The 16356-nt window shown below is 41.5% G+C and overlaps 1 protein-coding gene across 1 annotated transcript in view; it reads left to right on the top strand.

The window, feature by feature from the left end:
- The window catches only part of KCNQ5 (potassium voltage-gated channel subfamily Q member 5), a 553624-nt gene that overhangs the window by 531914 nt on the left and 5354 nt on the right, over nucleotides 1-16356 (top strand). Inside the window, exon 12 of the mRNA XM_080664487.1 lies at nucleotides 15330-15461. Coding sequence (XP_080520613.1) covers nucleotides 15330-15461 — 132 coding nt within the window. The remainder of the gene's footprint in view (nucleotides 1-15329; nucleotides 15462-16356) is intronic.

The raw sequence follows: 16356 nt of genomic DNA, 5'->3' as shown, positions 1-16356 counted from the left end.
TTATTGATTTGCGGATATTGAACCATCCTTGCATTCCTGGGATAAACCCTACTTGGTCATGGTGTATGATCTTTCTGATGTACTGCTGGATCCTATTTGCTAGAATTTTGTTGAGGATTTTGGCATCTACATTCATGAGGGATATTGGCCTGTAATTCTCTTTCATTGTGTTGTCTTTATCTGGTTTTGGTATTAGGGTGATGCTGGCTTCATAGAAGGAGCTTGGAAGTGTTCCTTCCTCTTGAATTTTTTGGAATAGTCTGAGGAGGATAGGTTTTAGTTCTTCCTTGAATGTTTGGTAGAACTCTCCAGTGAAGCCGTCTGGCCCCGGGCTTTTGTTTGCCGGAAGCTCTTTGATGACTGCTTCAATTTCTTCCATAGTTACTGGCATGTTGAGCTGTTTAGATTCTTCCTGATTGAGTTTTGGAAGGTTATATTTTTCTAGGAATATGTCCATTTCCTCCAGGTTGTCCAGTTTGTTGGAATAGAGTTGTTCGTAGTATTTTTTAACAATCCTTTGTATTTCGGCGGGATCTGTTGTTATTTCACCTCTTTCATTTCTGATCTTGTTTATTTGGGTCCTCTCCCTTTGCTTCTTGGTGAGCCTGGCTAGAGGTTCATCAATCTTGTTTATCCTTTCAAAGAACCAGCTCTTGGTTTTGTTGATCTTTTGTATTGTTTCTTTGGTCTCTATGTCGTTTATCTGTGCTCTGATCTTTATTATTTCCTTCCTTCTGCTTACACTGGGCTTTTCTTGTTGCTCTTTTTCTAACTCTTTGAGTTGTTGGGTTAGGTAATTTATTACCCCTGTTTCTTGTTTTTTGCAGTAGGCTTGTAGAGCTATGAACTTCCCTCTCAAGACTGCTTTCGCTGTGTCCCATAGATTTTGGATTGTAGTGTTTTCATTGTCATTTGTTGTCATGATGTTTTTTATTTCTTCTTTGATCTCTCTGGTAACCCAGTCATGGTTTAATAGCATGCTGTTTAGTCTCCATGTGTTTGATTTCTTTGGGTTGTTTTTATTGTAGTTGATTTCCAGTTTTATGCCACTGTGGTCTGAGAAGATGCTTGATATGATTTCTATCTTCTTGAATTTGAAGAGACTTTGCCTATGTCCCAACATATGGTCTATCTTTGAAAATGACCCATGTGCGCTTGAGAAGAATGTATATTCTGTGGCTTTGGGGTGAAATGTTCTGAAGATGTCAATTAATTCCATCTGGTCTAGTGAGTCATTTAGGATTGATGTTTCTTTGCTGATGTTTTGTTTAGAGGATTTGTCCAATGGTGATAGTGGGGTATTAAAGTCTCCTACTATGATTGTATTGCTGTCAATGTCTCCCTTGATATCTTCCAGGAGTTTTTTTATGTATTTGGGTGCTCCTGTATTGGGTGCATATATGTTTACCAGAGTTATTTCTTCTTGTTGGATTGCTCCCTTTAGTATTATGAAATGGCCTTCCTTATCTCTTGTTATGTCCTTCAGTTTGAGATCTAATTTGTCAGAAATAAGTATTGCTACCCCAGCTTTTTTTTCAGTTCCATTTGCCTGGAAAACCTTTTTCCATCCCTTCACCCTCAGTCTGTGTGCGTCTTTTTTTCTGAGGTGGGTTTCTTGTAGACAGCAGATATATGGGTCGTGTTTTCTTATCCAATCTGTTACCCTATGTCTTTTGATTGGGGCATTTAATCCATTTACATTTAAAGTTATTATTGATAGGTACTTATTTGTCGCCATTCCTATTCTTTACCCCTGTGTTACTTCTTCGCTTCCTGTTTCTTTCTTTCTTTCTTTTTTTTTTTACAGTAGACCCTTTAGCATTTCTTGCATTGCTGGTTTGGTGGTAATAAATTCCCTTAGTCCTTTTTTGTCTGTGAAGCTCCTGATTTCACCTTCAATTTTGATTGACAGCCTTGCTGGGTACAGTATTCTTGGATTCAGCCCCTTCCTTTGCATGACTTTGTATATTTCATTCCATTCCCTTCTGGCCTGATGAGTTTCTGTTGAGAAATCAGTTGCTAGTCTGATGGGGGTTCCTTTGTATGTAACTTTCTGTCTCTCTCTTGCTGCTTTTAAGATTCTTACTTTGTCGTTGGTGTTTGCCAATTTAATTATAATGTGCCTTGGCGTCGGTCTTTTGGGGTTCATTTTGCTTGGGACTCTGTGAGCTTCTTGGATTTGTGTGGGTTTTTTCTTCCCTATATCTGGGAAATTTTCTGTCATTATTTCTTCAAAGAGGTTTTCTATTCCTTGCTCAGCTTCCTTTCCTTCTGGAACCCCTATTATGCGGATGTTGTTTTGTTTCGTGTTGTCCCAAAGTTCCCTTAGACTCTCCTCCTGCCTTTTAATTTTTTTTTCTAGAAGTTGCTTTTCTTGGGTATTTTTTTCCATCTTGTCTTCTAGCTCACTGATGCGGTCCTCTGCTTCTTCTAGTCTACTCTTGATGCTTTCTATTGAGTTCTTTACAGCAGCGATGTCATTTTTCATTTCTTCTTGGTTCTTCTTCATTTCCTCTTGGTTCTTGCTCATATTGTCGAATTTGTCTTCCATTCTTTTCAGCCACCTTATGACCATTTCTCTGAATTCTTTTTCTGGAAGGTTGCTTGCCTCCATTTCGTTTACTTCCTTTTCTGGTGATGCCTGCTTTTCTTTCATATGCGGGCTGCTTCTTTGTCTCCCCATGGTCTCTCTTCTCTGGGTGTCTGGTTATGTAGTTCTCTCTCTCCTTTCCGTGGTGGAGTGTAGAGCTCCTCTGAACCCGTGTGCTTGCGCCAGTTGGGGAGCGTTGTTCTGGGGCTCGCAGCTGTTCCTGGGGTGCCGCCGTTGTGGATTCTCAGGCTTCAGATAAGCTCCACTTTCCGGATCAAGATGGCGCAGACTCCGCGTCCAAGCCCGCAGCTCCGGGAGGGGACCCAGCCGCAGTTGGTGCTGCCAGGTCAGGGGAACCCCGTTCAGCAGTCCCCCACCTCCTTCTGGAATTCAGCTGTCTCCCAACCAGCCAACAAACACTCCTTGTGCGTCCCTCAGCTGTTCTTTCTTTCTGCTCCGGGACAAGGCTCGGAACACGTCTGTCTATTCCGCCGCCATTATTCCCTCTCTCTATTGTTATCCCTGTTCCTCAGATTTTTTATTCACTTGATTTTTAGATTCACTTGTTGATAAATATGTATTTGTTGTTCATAATTTTTATCTTTACCTTTTTCTTCTTCTTCCTCTTCTTAAAGAATACCTTTCAGCAATTCATATAATACTGGTTTGGTGGTGATGAACTCTTTTAGCTTTTTCTTATCTGTGAAGCTCTTTATCTGACCTTCAATTCTGAATGATAGCTTTGCTGGGTAGAGTAATCTTGGTTGTAGGTTCTTGCTATTCATCACTTTGAATATTTCTTGCCACTCCTGTCTGGCCTGCATAGTTTCTGTTGAGAAATCAGCTGACAATCGTATGGGTACTCCCTTGTAGGTAACTAACTGTTTTTCTCTTGCTGCTTTTAATATTCTCTCTTTGTCTTTTGCTCTTGGCATTTTAATTATGATGTGTCTTGGTGTGGTCCCTCTTTGGATTCCGTTTGTTTGGGATTCTCTGCACTTCCTGGACTTGTAAGTCTATTTCTTTGACCAGGTGGGGGAAGTTTTCGGTCATTATTTCTTCAAATAGGTTTTCAGTATCTTGCTCTCTCTCTTCTTCTGGCACCCCATAATTCAGATGTTGGTACGCTTGAAGTTGTCCCAGAGGCTCCTTACACTGTCTTCATATTTTTGGATTCTTTTTTCTTTTTGCTTTTCTGGTTGGGTGTTTTTTGCTTCTTCATATTTCAAATCCTTGACTTGATTCTTGCGATCCTCTAGTCTGCTGTTGGATCTCTGTATATTATTTTTTATTTCAGTCAGTGTATGCTTAATTTCTAGTTGGACCTTTTTCATATCCTCAAGGGTCTCACTAAATTTGTCGGCCTTTTCTAGAAAATTCTTGAAAAACCTTATAACCGTGGTTTTGAACTCTATATCCAGTCGTTTGCTTTCCTCCATTTCTTTCATTTGTGACCTGTTTCTTTGTCTCCACATTTTGGCTGCTTCCCTGAGTTGATAGAGTAGCTTTGTGTGCTAGGTGTCCTATAGGGCCCAGTGGCTCAGTCTCCCCAGTTACCTGAGGTGGACACTCTTGGCACACCCCTTTGTGGGCTGTGTGCACAGTATTGTTGTAGTTAAGCCTTAATTGTTGTTGGTATCACTGGGAGGAATTGGCCTCCAGGCCAATTGGCTGTGAGAATCAGCTGTGTCTATGCTGGGAGAACTTCTGTGCTGGAGACACCCTTATGGGGCAAGATTTGCTTCAGTAGGGCTTTGATGCTCACTGAGTCTTCCCCCTGAGTGTGTCCCTTATGGATCTGAGGAGTTGTAATCTGGATGGTCCCACTCTGACCCCTGGGTACACTGGCTCTTGGATCTCCAAGGAGGTGCTAATTTAGCCTCTGCCTAAGACCACCCAGCAGGAGCTATGGAGAGATCTGCAGATTCCTCTTCTTTGTTTGGGTTTTGGAGGTGCCCAGATGAGGCCCAGCTGTGAAGCAATGAAAGCTGCTGCAGGGCCTTGGGCCTTGTTTTGGATGTTCTGGGTCTCACTGACTCAGCTGCAGTTTGCTAGGTAAGTTTAGAATTCAAAGGACCAGGCCATTAATATGCAAAAGCCTCTGCACTCAGATGGGGCAGAGCAAAAAGCAATGGCTTCCCGTCAGCCCTGCCCTAAGAGGCCCCTGGGTCTCAGTGTCCTGCGGTAATCCCTGTAAGCACCTCTGAGAGAAAGCTGCCCTCGAGTTTTGCCCTCTGCCAGACAGTCCAGTTTCTCCCCATATGAGTCTGGGTCCCCAGAGTCTCGCCCGGAACTGGAGTTCAGAGCAGTCGGGAGCTTTTGTCTCCCTCCCACTTGAAAAAGACAGCCGCATACTCAGTTGCCAGCCCTGTCCATGTGCGCGCCTCCATACCTCTGCCTTCCACAGCTCCTGTGAGTCTCAGTGTGCTTTTCTCTTTCCTTCTAGTTGTAGAATTTCCACTCAGCCAGCCTTCCGTGGTTCTGGATGATGTCCGTTTTGTCTTTTAGTTGTAGTTTTGAAATTGTTGTGCGAGGCAGCAGTTTAGGTGTTCACCTATGCCGCCATCTTGGTTTCTCCTAATTGAACTTCTTGCATGAAAACTTCAGGCCTGACTCAGGGGAGGAGGTTAGGAAGCACTTGGGTTATGATTGGAAGCAGGACACCAAGACACACTGACACTCTGCCTCAGGGGTGTGATTTGTGTGACTCAGGAGACTTATGCAAAACCCGCATCATTTCTTTGCATGGAAGCAGGGAGTATGCAGATGGTTCTGCCCCTCCATCCAATCCCACATTCATGTCAGTAGTTCTCAACCTGAGCTGCACGTTAGAATCACCTGGAGAGTCTTATACCATCTCTGGACCACACCCTGGGTTAATTAAAACAGAATTCCTGGAGGTGAGACCCAGGCGGTGGCATTGTCAAAACTCCCTGGCTGATTCCAGTGAACAGCCAAGCTTGGGAAGGATGGCTGTCTTTACAGTCAATCAATCTGCCTCCTCAGTTCACGGTCCGCTAGCTCTCTCTGCCCTGCGCATGGTTTGGCTGCTGTCCGGGCCCTTCCATCTGTTTGGTGGCAGCAACAGTCACTGCCGCTTCTGTTTTCTAATCATTCTTATCACTGCATATCCATATGCAATGTTTTTACCCAGACTTAGAGGACTGGAACAAGACTTTTGCAAGATTTTATAACTCATGCCAGCACAGCAAATGCACCTACATTTCCTTGTAAGTGCACATGTGTTTGTGTATATATATAAGATATAAGCTACCCAGAGTTTAACTTTGCTTTAGTTATTTCTTCGTGCTCAGAAAACTGTTTGAGCAGACTTCCTTCAGTTTCAAGAGCAGTTGCCAGTTTAGATTTGTGATGAATCTTTGTCTCCCTCTAGTGGTAGTACTGGAGCATATCAGCTTTGTGTAACAGGTTTCCTTCTCTTAGATTCCTACCCTCTTAGTTCCCAACAGCATCAGAGGAGACTGGCTTTAGGGCCTTTTGCTCTTTGCTGCTGTATCAGCTCCAGTGGTGCAATTTACCCTCATGAGGAGAAAAAGCCAATGAGAGTGCAATTTACTCCTCAGCCTTCTGTTGGTCCTCCAAAGGACCTTCCAACACCTGTAAGAACTGGCCATTCACTTAGCAAAATTTTATTGAGCACCTATTATATACCAGGCACATATGAGTAAAAAGAGCTGTTTCATATCAAAGTATCTTTTCTGTTGTTGTTATTTTATGTTAAAATATTAAGATCTTGATATCAAAACAATAGTAGAGCAATATGTTTAACCCCAAGCAAGTTACTTAACCTCTCTGTACTTCAGTTTCGTTATCAGCAAAATGGAGATGACAATAGTACCCTTCTCAAAGGGTTATAATATAAAGTACCACCTGACATCATCTCATCTTTTTTTTTTAATCTTTATTGTTGAGAGTATTATAAATTTTCCCCTTATATCCCCCCACTACCCTCTTCCACCTGATTTCCACCCCACCCCAGGCCTTCACCACCATATTGTCCATAGGTAATGCATATACGCATATAAGATCTTTGGTTAATCTCTTCCTGCCCCCTTGCCCCACTTCCCTCTGAGATTTGTCTGTTCCATTTCCATGCTTCTGGTTCTATTTTATTCATCAGTTTATTTTGTTCATTAGATTCCTTGTTTGTTTATTTTTATTTTTAAATTCTATTGTTAATAGATATGTATTTATTGCCATTTATTTTTCATATTTTTATCTTTCTTTTTCTCTTCCTCCTCCTCCTCCTCCTCCACTTCCTGCTCTTCCTCCTCCTCCTCCTCCCTTTTCTTCTTTTCTTCTTCTTCTTCTTCTTCTTCTTCTTCTTCTTCTTCTTCTTCTTCTTCTTCCTCCTCCTCCTCCTCCTCCTCCTCTTCCTCTTCCCTCTTCCTCTTTCTCTTCCTCTTCTTAAAGAATTCCCTTCAACATCTCATGTAATGCTGGTTTAGTGGTGATGAGCTCCTTTAGCTTTTTCTTTGTCATTATTATAATCTTAATCCTCAAATGTATTCTAAAAGTCCTAATTTTACTCTAGAATGATTTGCTCAAACATTCCTTTCTGTGAAGCAATGCATAGATTACATTAAACTTAATAAGCATGTAGAGACCACCAAGTCCTTCTGCCTCTTTTTCCCAGGCCAGTTCACAATGTTTCATTTATTCCCAGTCTTAAGGCACTTCCTCATGGCTCTTCTTATCTAGACCAGGCGTCAGCAAACTAGAGGGGGGGCCAAAGCCAACCCAATGCTTGTTTTTGTAAATAAAGTTTTATTGGAACATATATACACTCATTTGTGTATGTATGCTCTATGGTTCCTCCCATGTTACAATGCAGAGTTGAGTGATTTCAACTGAGACCATATGACCATAAAGTATAAAATGGTTACTATCTGGCCCTCTGTCTAGACTACGAGTTGCTCTGGTTTTATGCCCAACTGTGTTTAGAGAGTCAAGATCCATAACACTCAGGCTAGCCTGTGCAAGAACCAAGATGTCAACCTAGGACACCCCCAGCCCCCAGCTCTCCTTTCTCCCCCTCACTTTGTAGTAAAAAGCCTTAGTATCTGAACTGCATGGTCTTGAAGAGAAAAAAAATCAGAAATTGAAAAGCCTTTCAAATTCATAGTCTGACAGCTACTTTTGGACTTTTTCTTCAGTTTTCAGCCCCCTCAGATCTTTCCTGGAATTGAGAACTATTGAACGCTGGGCTTCATTTCTTCCTGCCAATAACCAGAAAATGGGCTACTCACTTCTTCTGTTCATAAAGGTTCACTGTGCCCTTGTAGCTAGAAGCTGGGAAATACTGTCAAGCAAAACTGACTTCCACAGTGAAACTGAGGTGCATATCCGACATCTGGGGTATAGTAAGCAGAGGACCCCTAGAATTTGTGGTAAAATGGAAAACATTACAATTTGGGGGTGTGGAGAACCCATGTTAGTCATGGCCTGGATCCTGGAGAGGACCCTTTGAGAGAAGAAGGTGGCCAATTTGAAGGTCAGAGTGCGTGCCAAGCACAAGATCCCCTTTGGGAAAACGGAGATGGAGTTGGGTTGAATAGAGTAACATGGACTCAGACTTACCTGCATGAGTGTGTCAGAAAGAACAGGTAACAGTATGTCAGACCAGTAGAAAGCCTAGACATTTTCCTTAACCTTTAACCAGGTTGCCTGTCAGGATCCACCCTGTGATGATAGTTTAGTGGAGTGGTAAAAACACAGGCCATGGCATGAGCAACAACCTGCCTCTGACTAGTTGTGTGACCTTGGACAGGTTACTCAACCTCTTGAGCTTTCACTTGATCCAAATACCAAAGGTGGGGAACTCTTAGGGGTTTAAGTGTAGCACCAGCCATCCAGCAAGGGCCTCACTATTAGAGACCTCTGGACATTACGCCGACTGGGCAAGATCTGTGTCTTGCTCATCTTCATATCCCCACTATCCAGCATTGTGTCCAGTTCAGCACCCAATGAACTTGGGTGCTCAGGTCAAGTTCATTGCATGCTAGAGACAGAAGCATTTTTAGACATCCCAGTGGCGACTAGAGAAATGAGGAAATGCTACAGGGACCCAGCATAACAAGACTTATTCAGAGATTCTTTCTCGGGCTTAGCTTAGTCTCTCACATTTTCCACTCTGATTTTAACCATGAAAATCATGTCCAGTCTCAGGAGAAGTGAGGGGGAATTGGCTGGAGGGAGGGAGGCTGAGGGAATTGAATGATATGAACATCTCAAATCACCTGGCCCTGATGACAAGGAGTCTTCACTCAAGAAGGATCGTCATACTATGGCTAAAATGGCCAGGAACCCCAGGGATGTGCTGCTCATTCACTCCCTCTTGAGTGACATGATTTTTGGAAGCACTTAAAGTAGTCTCTTAGGAACGAAAAGGACTAAGTTTTTACTGTTTTTAGAATTCCACTGCATGTTTTCATCTGTTTGTTTTTTTATCCTCACCTGAGGATATTTTTTTCCATTGATCTTTAGAGAGAGTGAGGAAGGGAGGGAGAAAGGAGAAGGAGAGAGAGAGAAAGAAACATTGATGTGAGAGAGACACATCAACTGGTTGCTTCCCAAGTGCACTGCCTGGGACCAGGGGTGGGTTGGGGTGGAGAGAAAGATCGAACCTGCAACTGAGGTTTGTGCCCTTGACCTGGAATTGAACTCGACACCCTTAGGTCCACAGGCCTATGCTCTAACCACCAAGCAAAACCAGCCAGGGCTCATCTCTGTTTCTTGATGGTCTTATGATACTAAAAATTCATTCGGCCAACATATTAGTGTCCCATCAAACTATTCCTCCTCCTGACCCTGGACAGTTTCATTTTGCTATTCTCTCTCTCTCCACATTTGGTACTTACTGAATTATAGTATGATTTATTCCCTGACTTTCAATGTTTTTGTGTTTCTCCTTACTTCCTCATAATGACAGTTTATTGTTGTGAGTTAATGGCTTTGTGAAATGCTTTTATATTAGCTATCTAATGGAAAAGAATATTATATTTTTATGATTTTTCAGAAACAGTTCTATTTAAATAACTCTTTTCTAAACCAGGCAGGGTCCTGACTATTGATGAATGAATGAACATTTCTTTTACTTTAGGAAGTACTTTGGTATTCATGAAATAGAGGCAAAGGCTTATACTGTTCCTGAAATGTGCCTGAAGACCTCAAATCTATTCTAAGGCAACCTTTTTAGAAGATCTCTACAAGCATGTGCCTCACCACAGAACACAAACAGCTTTGAACAACTACAGGGCAGCTAATCCTCAATCATTTCTTCAGCAAGCACGTATTGCATCTCTAATACTGGCCAGAGATTACGTGAGGTGCTAGGGTAAAAACCCAGCCTCTGATATCAGTACATCCAGTGGGTGAGATACAAGGCCACAGATTCTGCACTGACAGCGCATTTGAGAGCACAGAGTAAGACCATCTACCCGCCGTGGGGCCATCATTAGAGACTGCCTAGACTGCAGTGGTCGGCAAACTCATTAGTCAACAGAGCCAAATATCAACAGTACAACGATAGAAATTTCTTTCAAGCCAAATTTTTTAAACTTAAACTTCTTCTAACGCCACTTCTTCAAAATAGACTCGCCCAGGCCATGGTATTTTGTGGAAGAGCCACACTCAAGAGGCCAAAGAGCCGCATGTGGCTTGCGAGCCACAGTTTGCCAACCACGGGCCTAGAGAAAGCAATGCCTGAATTGAATCTAGAACAGTTAGCGTTTTAGGAAGAGTGCCAAGACAGAATGCTGAGAAATGAGCGCTTTGGTGACAAGAAATTCCAGAGGGCTGGACTGCACCTTTGTGCAGAGGAATGACTAGAGATGAGCACCTGGCGAGACAAGGCAGGAGCTCTCTCCATCCATTACCCTCTTCCCTCTCGAGTTGCCCACTGAGCCTCGTCGAAGAGCTTCTAGGGGCAAACAAACCTCTCCTGCCCATTAAAGTGTACGCCAAGTATTGTTTTACAACGGGGAAACACAGCCCTGCATTCCAGGACCTCATAGAATATGGTGGCGGAGGCTGATCTATCCCATATAGTAAAACCCTAATAGTCTAGGTCAGTGGTCGGCAAACTGCGGCTCGCGAGCCGCGGTTTGCCGCTCTGTTGACTCATGAGTTTGCCGACCGCTGATCTAGACTCTCGATTCCAATAATTGCAGGCTGTTGTTGTTCCTTGTGATTAAGCCCCTATCCCAGTGGTCCGCAAACTCATTAGTCAACAGAGCAGCAAACTGCGGCTTGCGAGCCGCAGTTTGCCAACCACTGTGCTAGGTGACACACACTGACCACCAGGGGGCAGATGCTCCAACCAATAGATTAGCTTGCTGCTGGGGTCTGGCCGATCCCTACTGGGGGAGATGGGCCAGACACGACCTGGAGCCCTCCTATGGTCCCTCCCCGGCCCCGATTGTGCACCGGTGGGATCCCTTGGCCTGGCCTGTGCCCTCTTGCAATCCAGGACCCCTCAGGGGATGTCGGAGAGCTGGTTTCAGCTGATCCCTGCAGGCCAGGCCAAGGAACCCCACCGGTGCACGAATCCATGCACTGGGCTTCTAGTAAGCAAATACTAGTAAGTAATTATAATGTGGTGTGTTACATACTAAAATAGAGTTTGACAGGCAACTGATGAACTGCTTTGGGAAAATTATAGAAATTTCCATTAAAAAATGATGTTAGAGCTGAGTCAAAAATATCAGAGGATTTCAGAAAGAAGAAATAGTGTATGCAAATAATTGATGTATATATTTGATTTAATGGTGTTTTCGTGAACCTACAAATATCTTGAGGTTGCTGGAACCTCAAGTTCCACGGAGGAAGTGAAAGTACATGAGGCAAAAAAGATAGACAGAGGCCAGTCCAAAAACAGTCTTATAGGATGTGCTAAGGAATTTGATGTTTACCCAATAGGCACGGAAAACCAATGAAGGCTCTGGGGAGGGAGGAGGGTAATATGGTCATCTTAGCATTTGAAACGTTTATTCTTTCTAAGCCTGCAGTAGTGCAGATGGAAAGGAGGGGACAGCTTTGAGAGCTATTAGTACGTACTTGATCTGCTCTCAGAAAAGGCAAAATGACTGTCATTATCCTTTATATAAATTATTGATTTCAAATATACTTATGCTTTTAAACATTTCCTCCACATTTATAAAACATATTACCTGATTTAGAATTCTCATATCTCACCTCAGACCTCTTTAATGTTTTTCTTTTAAACCCACGACAAAGCCAGAAAATCTATTTGATCTCCATCATAGAAAACACAAGTCTTACTAGGTGAGATGGCTTATACACTCAGTAATGCACTGGTAAAAGCTTCAATCAACGCCTGATTTGTAGTGTTGGCTGATTTCCATGGTATAAATACTCTTACCGTAGCTAATGTCACACTCTCAATGTGACATCACTAGACAAAAAGTTGGGAAGACATGTGCAATACTACATTGTTAGATAGTATTTCCATCATACTGATACAACAGATGTGCATAACTCAAAGTAACATGCAGTAAAATAATTAGGAAGTGATGAGTTTTGAGAGTACATTACCTTTGTTTTTAATATAATTTATTATACATTTATGTACATTTATGTAATTTAATTTTTAATAATGGCTGTGTTTAACAACCAGAAAATTCCTGAAAGTGTAATAATCAGCTCTTGGGAGTGAGTACAAGCCTGCTCCAGCCCTTCACTGCTTATACTCCTCTTTTCCAAATAATTAAAGTGATACTTATTAATCTAACTTGCACTACTTCACGTGAAGGTGGGAAAATCTGAGTAAAGCACTAGAGGAAAAGCAGTGCCCCCTGAAGAGTGATGGGATGTGTGAAAATAAGTGGGAAGCCAATTAAGAATTCTAATATCTACTCTATTTTGCCTATGGCCATGCTGAAATAACACAAAAGACTATTCATTTCCTGTTTAATATTGATTAAAATTATAAGTACTGATCAAAACTTTAAAACAGATTTTCTTTTAATTTGGCTAGTTCTTACAGTAAATTGTGTGAATAAAAGTGAAATTGTTTAAGGTTTGCTCAACATATGACCGAAGGCTGGAGTGTAACACTGCCTGTTGAATGCCTTCAGATTGTTCTTTTCTCTTAAAATATTTATGAAAGGAAAAGAAAAAAGCGATGCACAACTTTGAGACAAGTTATGATATCAAACTCACACAACTCTCTACCAGGAAACAAGGGCAGGTCCCCATTAGGGCAAAACAGGGAATTCATTTTGGAGGTGCAGTGCACACACCCCACTGGCCCCAAATGCCTGAGCTACAGCCAGAGCAGATGCACTGATTGTGCCAAAGCTTGCCCCTCTGCATGTACCACCATGGGCAACAAAAACTGCCAAAAATCGCAGTTAGCTCAACATCTCCAGAATTGATGCCGTGGGAAATTGAGAGGTGATGTGAGGTGAGAACCAAACAGATCTGGGTGGGATCCTAGCTTTGCCTCCTACTGGCTCTAGGTTGGGGCCAAGTCAATTAAGTTCTCTGAACCTCAGTTTCCCTAGTATAAAAGGGAGCTCACATGTGTGCATAACCCATGTACACAGACAATAGGGTGGTGAAGGCCTGGGGGCAGGGGTGTGGGCGGGCTGAAGGGGATCAATGGGGGAAAAGAGGGGACATATGTAATACTTTCAACAATACAGATTAAAAATAAATTTTATAAAATGGGGAGCTAAAAATATCTTATCAAGTGCTGTTAAACATAAGACATATAAAATATTTCACATAACAAGTGGTAATAATATTGAAAACACAAACAGTGACAACCAAAAAAAAAACACCTATGGGCACATAAAAAAGATTTTCCCTTTTTCCTGCCCACCCAGGCACCATTGAAGATAAGCAAAAAAATGGATTCTGGGCTGTTTAGATTAGCTTTTTTTTTAGGGGGGGTGGGGTCTTTATTTTAAATCTTACTAGAGGATCTTTTCTTCTTCTCTTTCTTTCCTTAATCCTTTTATTCAATAAATGTATCTTTCCACTGTGTATCAGGAACTGTGCTAAGCTCTGAGGATAGTGTTGAAGACGTAGTAACAGTCATAGCAGGGGTAGTAACAGTCGCTAACCTTTATTAAGCACTGTGTTGAATATAAGAGGCCCATCCTGCTTTCATGCAGCTGACAACCTAGTGTGAGAAAACAGATATGTTTAGGTCACTCAGGGCCAAAAATTTCACAGGAGACATATTGCATTATTTTTTCCCCAGTTTTTCAATATAGGAGGCTGAGCCCCAATCAAACCTAAAGGCTGATAAACACATTTGTGAACCAAAGCTAAATACTAAGAGGTTACATTAAAAACAGATTTTCTTTACTTTCTGCTGATAACGTTGTTTAAATGTCTTTGCGAACAAAAACCTATCCTAACTAAAGAAGAGATTGGTGGAGAAAATATGGTAGACAGAGAAACAATATTAATGGACATTCTTGGATGTTCATATTCTTATGGATATTATGTATGGGGATGGATATTAACTAGACTCACTGTGGTGATAATTTTGTAAAACAGTATATTTAAATGTCAAATCATTCTGTTGCACACCTGAAACTAATATAATATGTCAGTTATACCTGAATTTAAGAAAACAATATATATAATGGATAAATGGTTCAGGATTAATTAGGGCACAATTAATTTGAAGTTAATACAATTACAAGAGAGTTTGGAGCTTTTTAACCAATAAAGTAATTTGGATTCCTTGCAGTTGGCTATTAGGATAGGTAATGAAGATTTTCTGTTTAAACTCATTTGTTCCTAATCTTCCCTCTTTCCACCAAGGGAGAATAAATTTTGGTTCATAGAGCCTCATGGATTGATTCCTGGCCTGAATGTAATAATGGGAGTCTATGAACCACTTAATAGTTGAAAAAACACGAAGACTTAACATTTACCTGCAATATGGCTGCACAGACTCATTCAACCATTTTTTCTTTGCTTTCTTCAGGAATTATACCAAGTTATTGCAAGCACTGGTTATCTTAGGCAGCTTAGCTATTTATGGCATCATGGAATGCATTGATAAAATATTGTTTTAAAACATGGGGGAGGCATAGTAATAAAAAAAAATCTCATGCCCTGACCAGTGTGGTCCAGTTGGTTGAGCATCGTCCCATGCACCAAGAGGTCACAGATTCAATTCCCTGTCGGGCACGTGCCCAGGTTGTGGGCTCCATCCCCAGTAGGGGGCGTGCAGAAGGTAGCTAATCAATGATTCTCTCTCATTATTGATGTTTCTATCTCTCTCTCCCTTTCCCTTCCTCTCTGAAATGAATTAAAATATACTTTTTAAATGAGTATCATTACATAAAAAGACCATTTTAACAATTTTTATATTTCATAAGGGATGCAATCAGTAGGTGCTATATCTTGGACTTCTGGGGATCACATGGAAAAGGGAGAATTGCATTTTGACCTTAATTTTAAATCAGGGTTTCAATGAACATTAAAAAGGTACAATAAAAAGGTGCGACACTTCATAAATAATCTCTTTTTAGTGTGTTTTTCTACTAAAAGTGGTTTGCCCCATATGAGATATTCTGAAATTGTCCACTGTAATCTCAGGCTTTCATATTGCATTTTCATAGGAGTCTAAAATAATTTGGTGCATGACTTTTCCCCCCCAGAGTTTCTTACATTTTACTAGTATGCTATTTTTGTAACTTACTTTACAATGTGTAATTTGTTGCTCTTACAGAATAATGAAATTTCATGTTGCAAAACGGAAGTTTAAAGAAACATTACGCCCATATGATGTAAAAGATGTAATTGAACAATATTCTGCTGGTCACCTGGACATGTTGTGTAGAATTAAGAGCCTTCAAACACGGTGAGCAATGAAAATGTTATTGTTGTAAAGAAAAGGCACAGAAACTATCTGGGAGGAACTCTGTAGAAGAGAAAGCTCTTAAATTCCATAGTTCTAATTCATTTTTAGTGGGAAACTGGGCCTTGCTTTTAGCATAGATTTTATTTAAGGATGTAAATCAGGTATTAAAAGCCTTCAATGATACAGTGTCTCAGTTTCCTCATCTGTAAAAATGGGGATAATGTGCCCGGCTCGTGTGCCTCAGTGGTTGAGCATTAACCCATGCACCAGGAGGTCGCCGGTTCAATTCCCCATCAGAGCACATGCCCGGGTTTCAGGCTTGGTCCCCAGCAGGAGACATGAAGGAGGCAGCCAATCAGTAATTCTCTCTCATTAATATTTCTATCTGTCTCTCCCTCTTCCTTCCTCTCTTAGAAATCAATAAAAACATATTTTTTAAAATAAGGATTGCGCTAGACCGTTTGACTCAGTGGATAGAGCATTGGCCCAAGGACTAGTAAAAGACCCCAGATTCGATTCCGGTTAAGGGCACGTACCTCGGTTGCAGGCCCGATCCCCAGCGCTGGTCAGGGTGCATGCAGGAGGCAACCAATGGATGTGTCTCTCTCACATTGATGTTTCTCTCTGTATGTCTCTCCCCTTCCCTTCCACTCTGTCTAAAAAAATCAATGGAAAAATATCAAGTGAGGATTAACAAAAAAATAAATGGGGATGATGTTAGTGCTTGCCTCTTAGGGTTGTCATGAGGATCAAATTAATTAACACACAGTAAATGAGTGCTCAGTAAATGTTAATGGCTGTTCTCATGCCATCTGAATTATCACTGCTGCTGCTGTTGTTTTGTTATTATCTAAATCCTAACCATCCTTCAGGAATAAACTAGTTTTCCTCTTTC

This window comes from Plecotus auritus (genome assembly GCF_963455305.1).
Source record: "Plecotus auritus genome assembly, chromosome: 4".
NCBI lineage: Eukaryota > Metazoa > Chordata > Mammalia > Chiroptera > Vespertilionidae > Plecotus > Plecotus auritus.
Note: the sequence above shows the minus strand (reverse complement) of the source record. Positions and strands in the feature narration are given on the sequence as shown.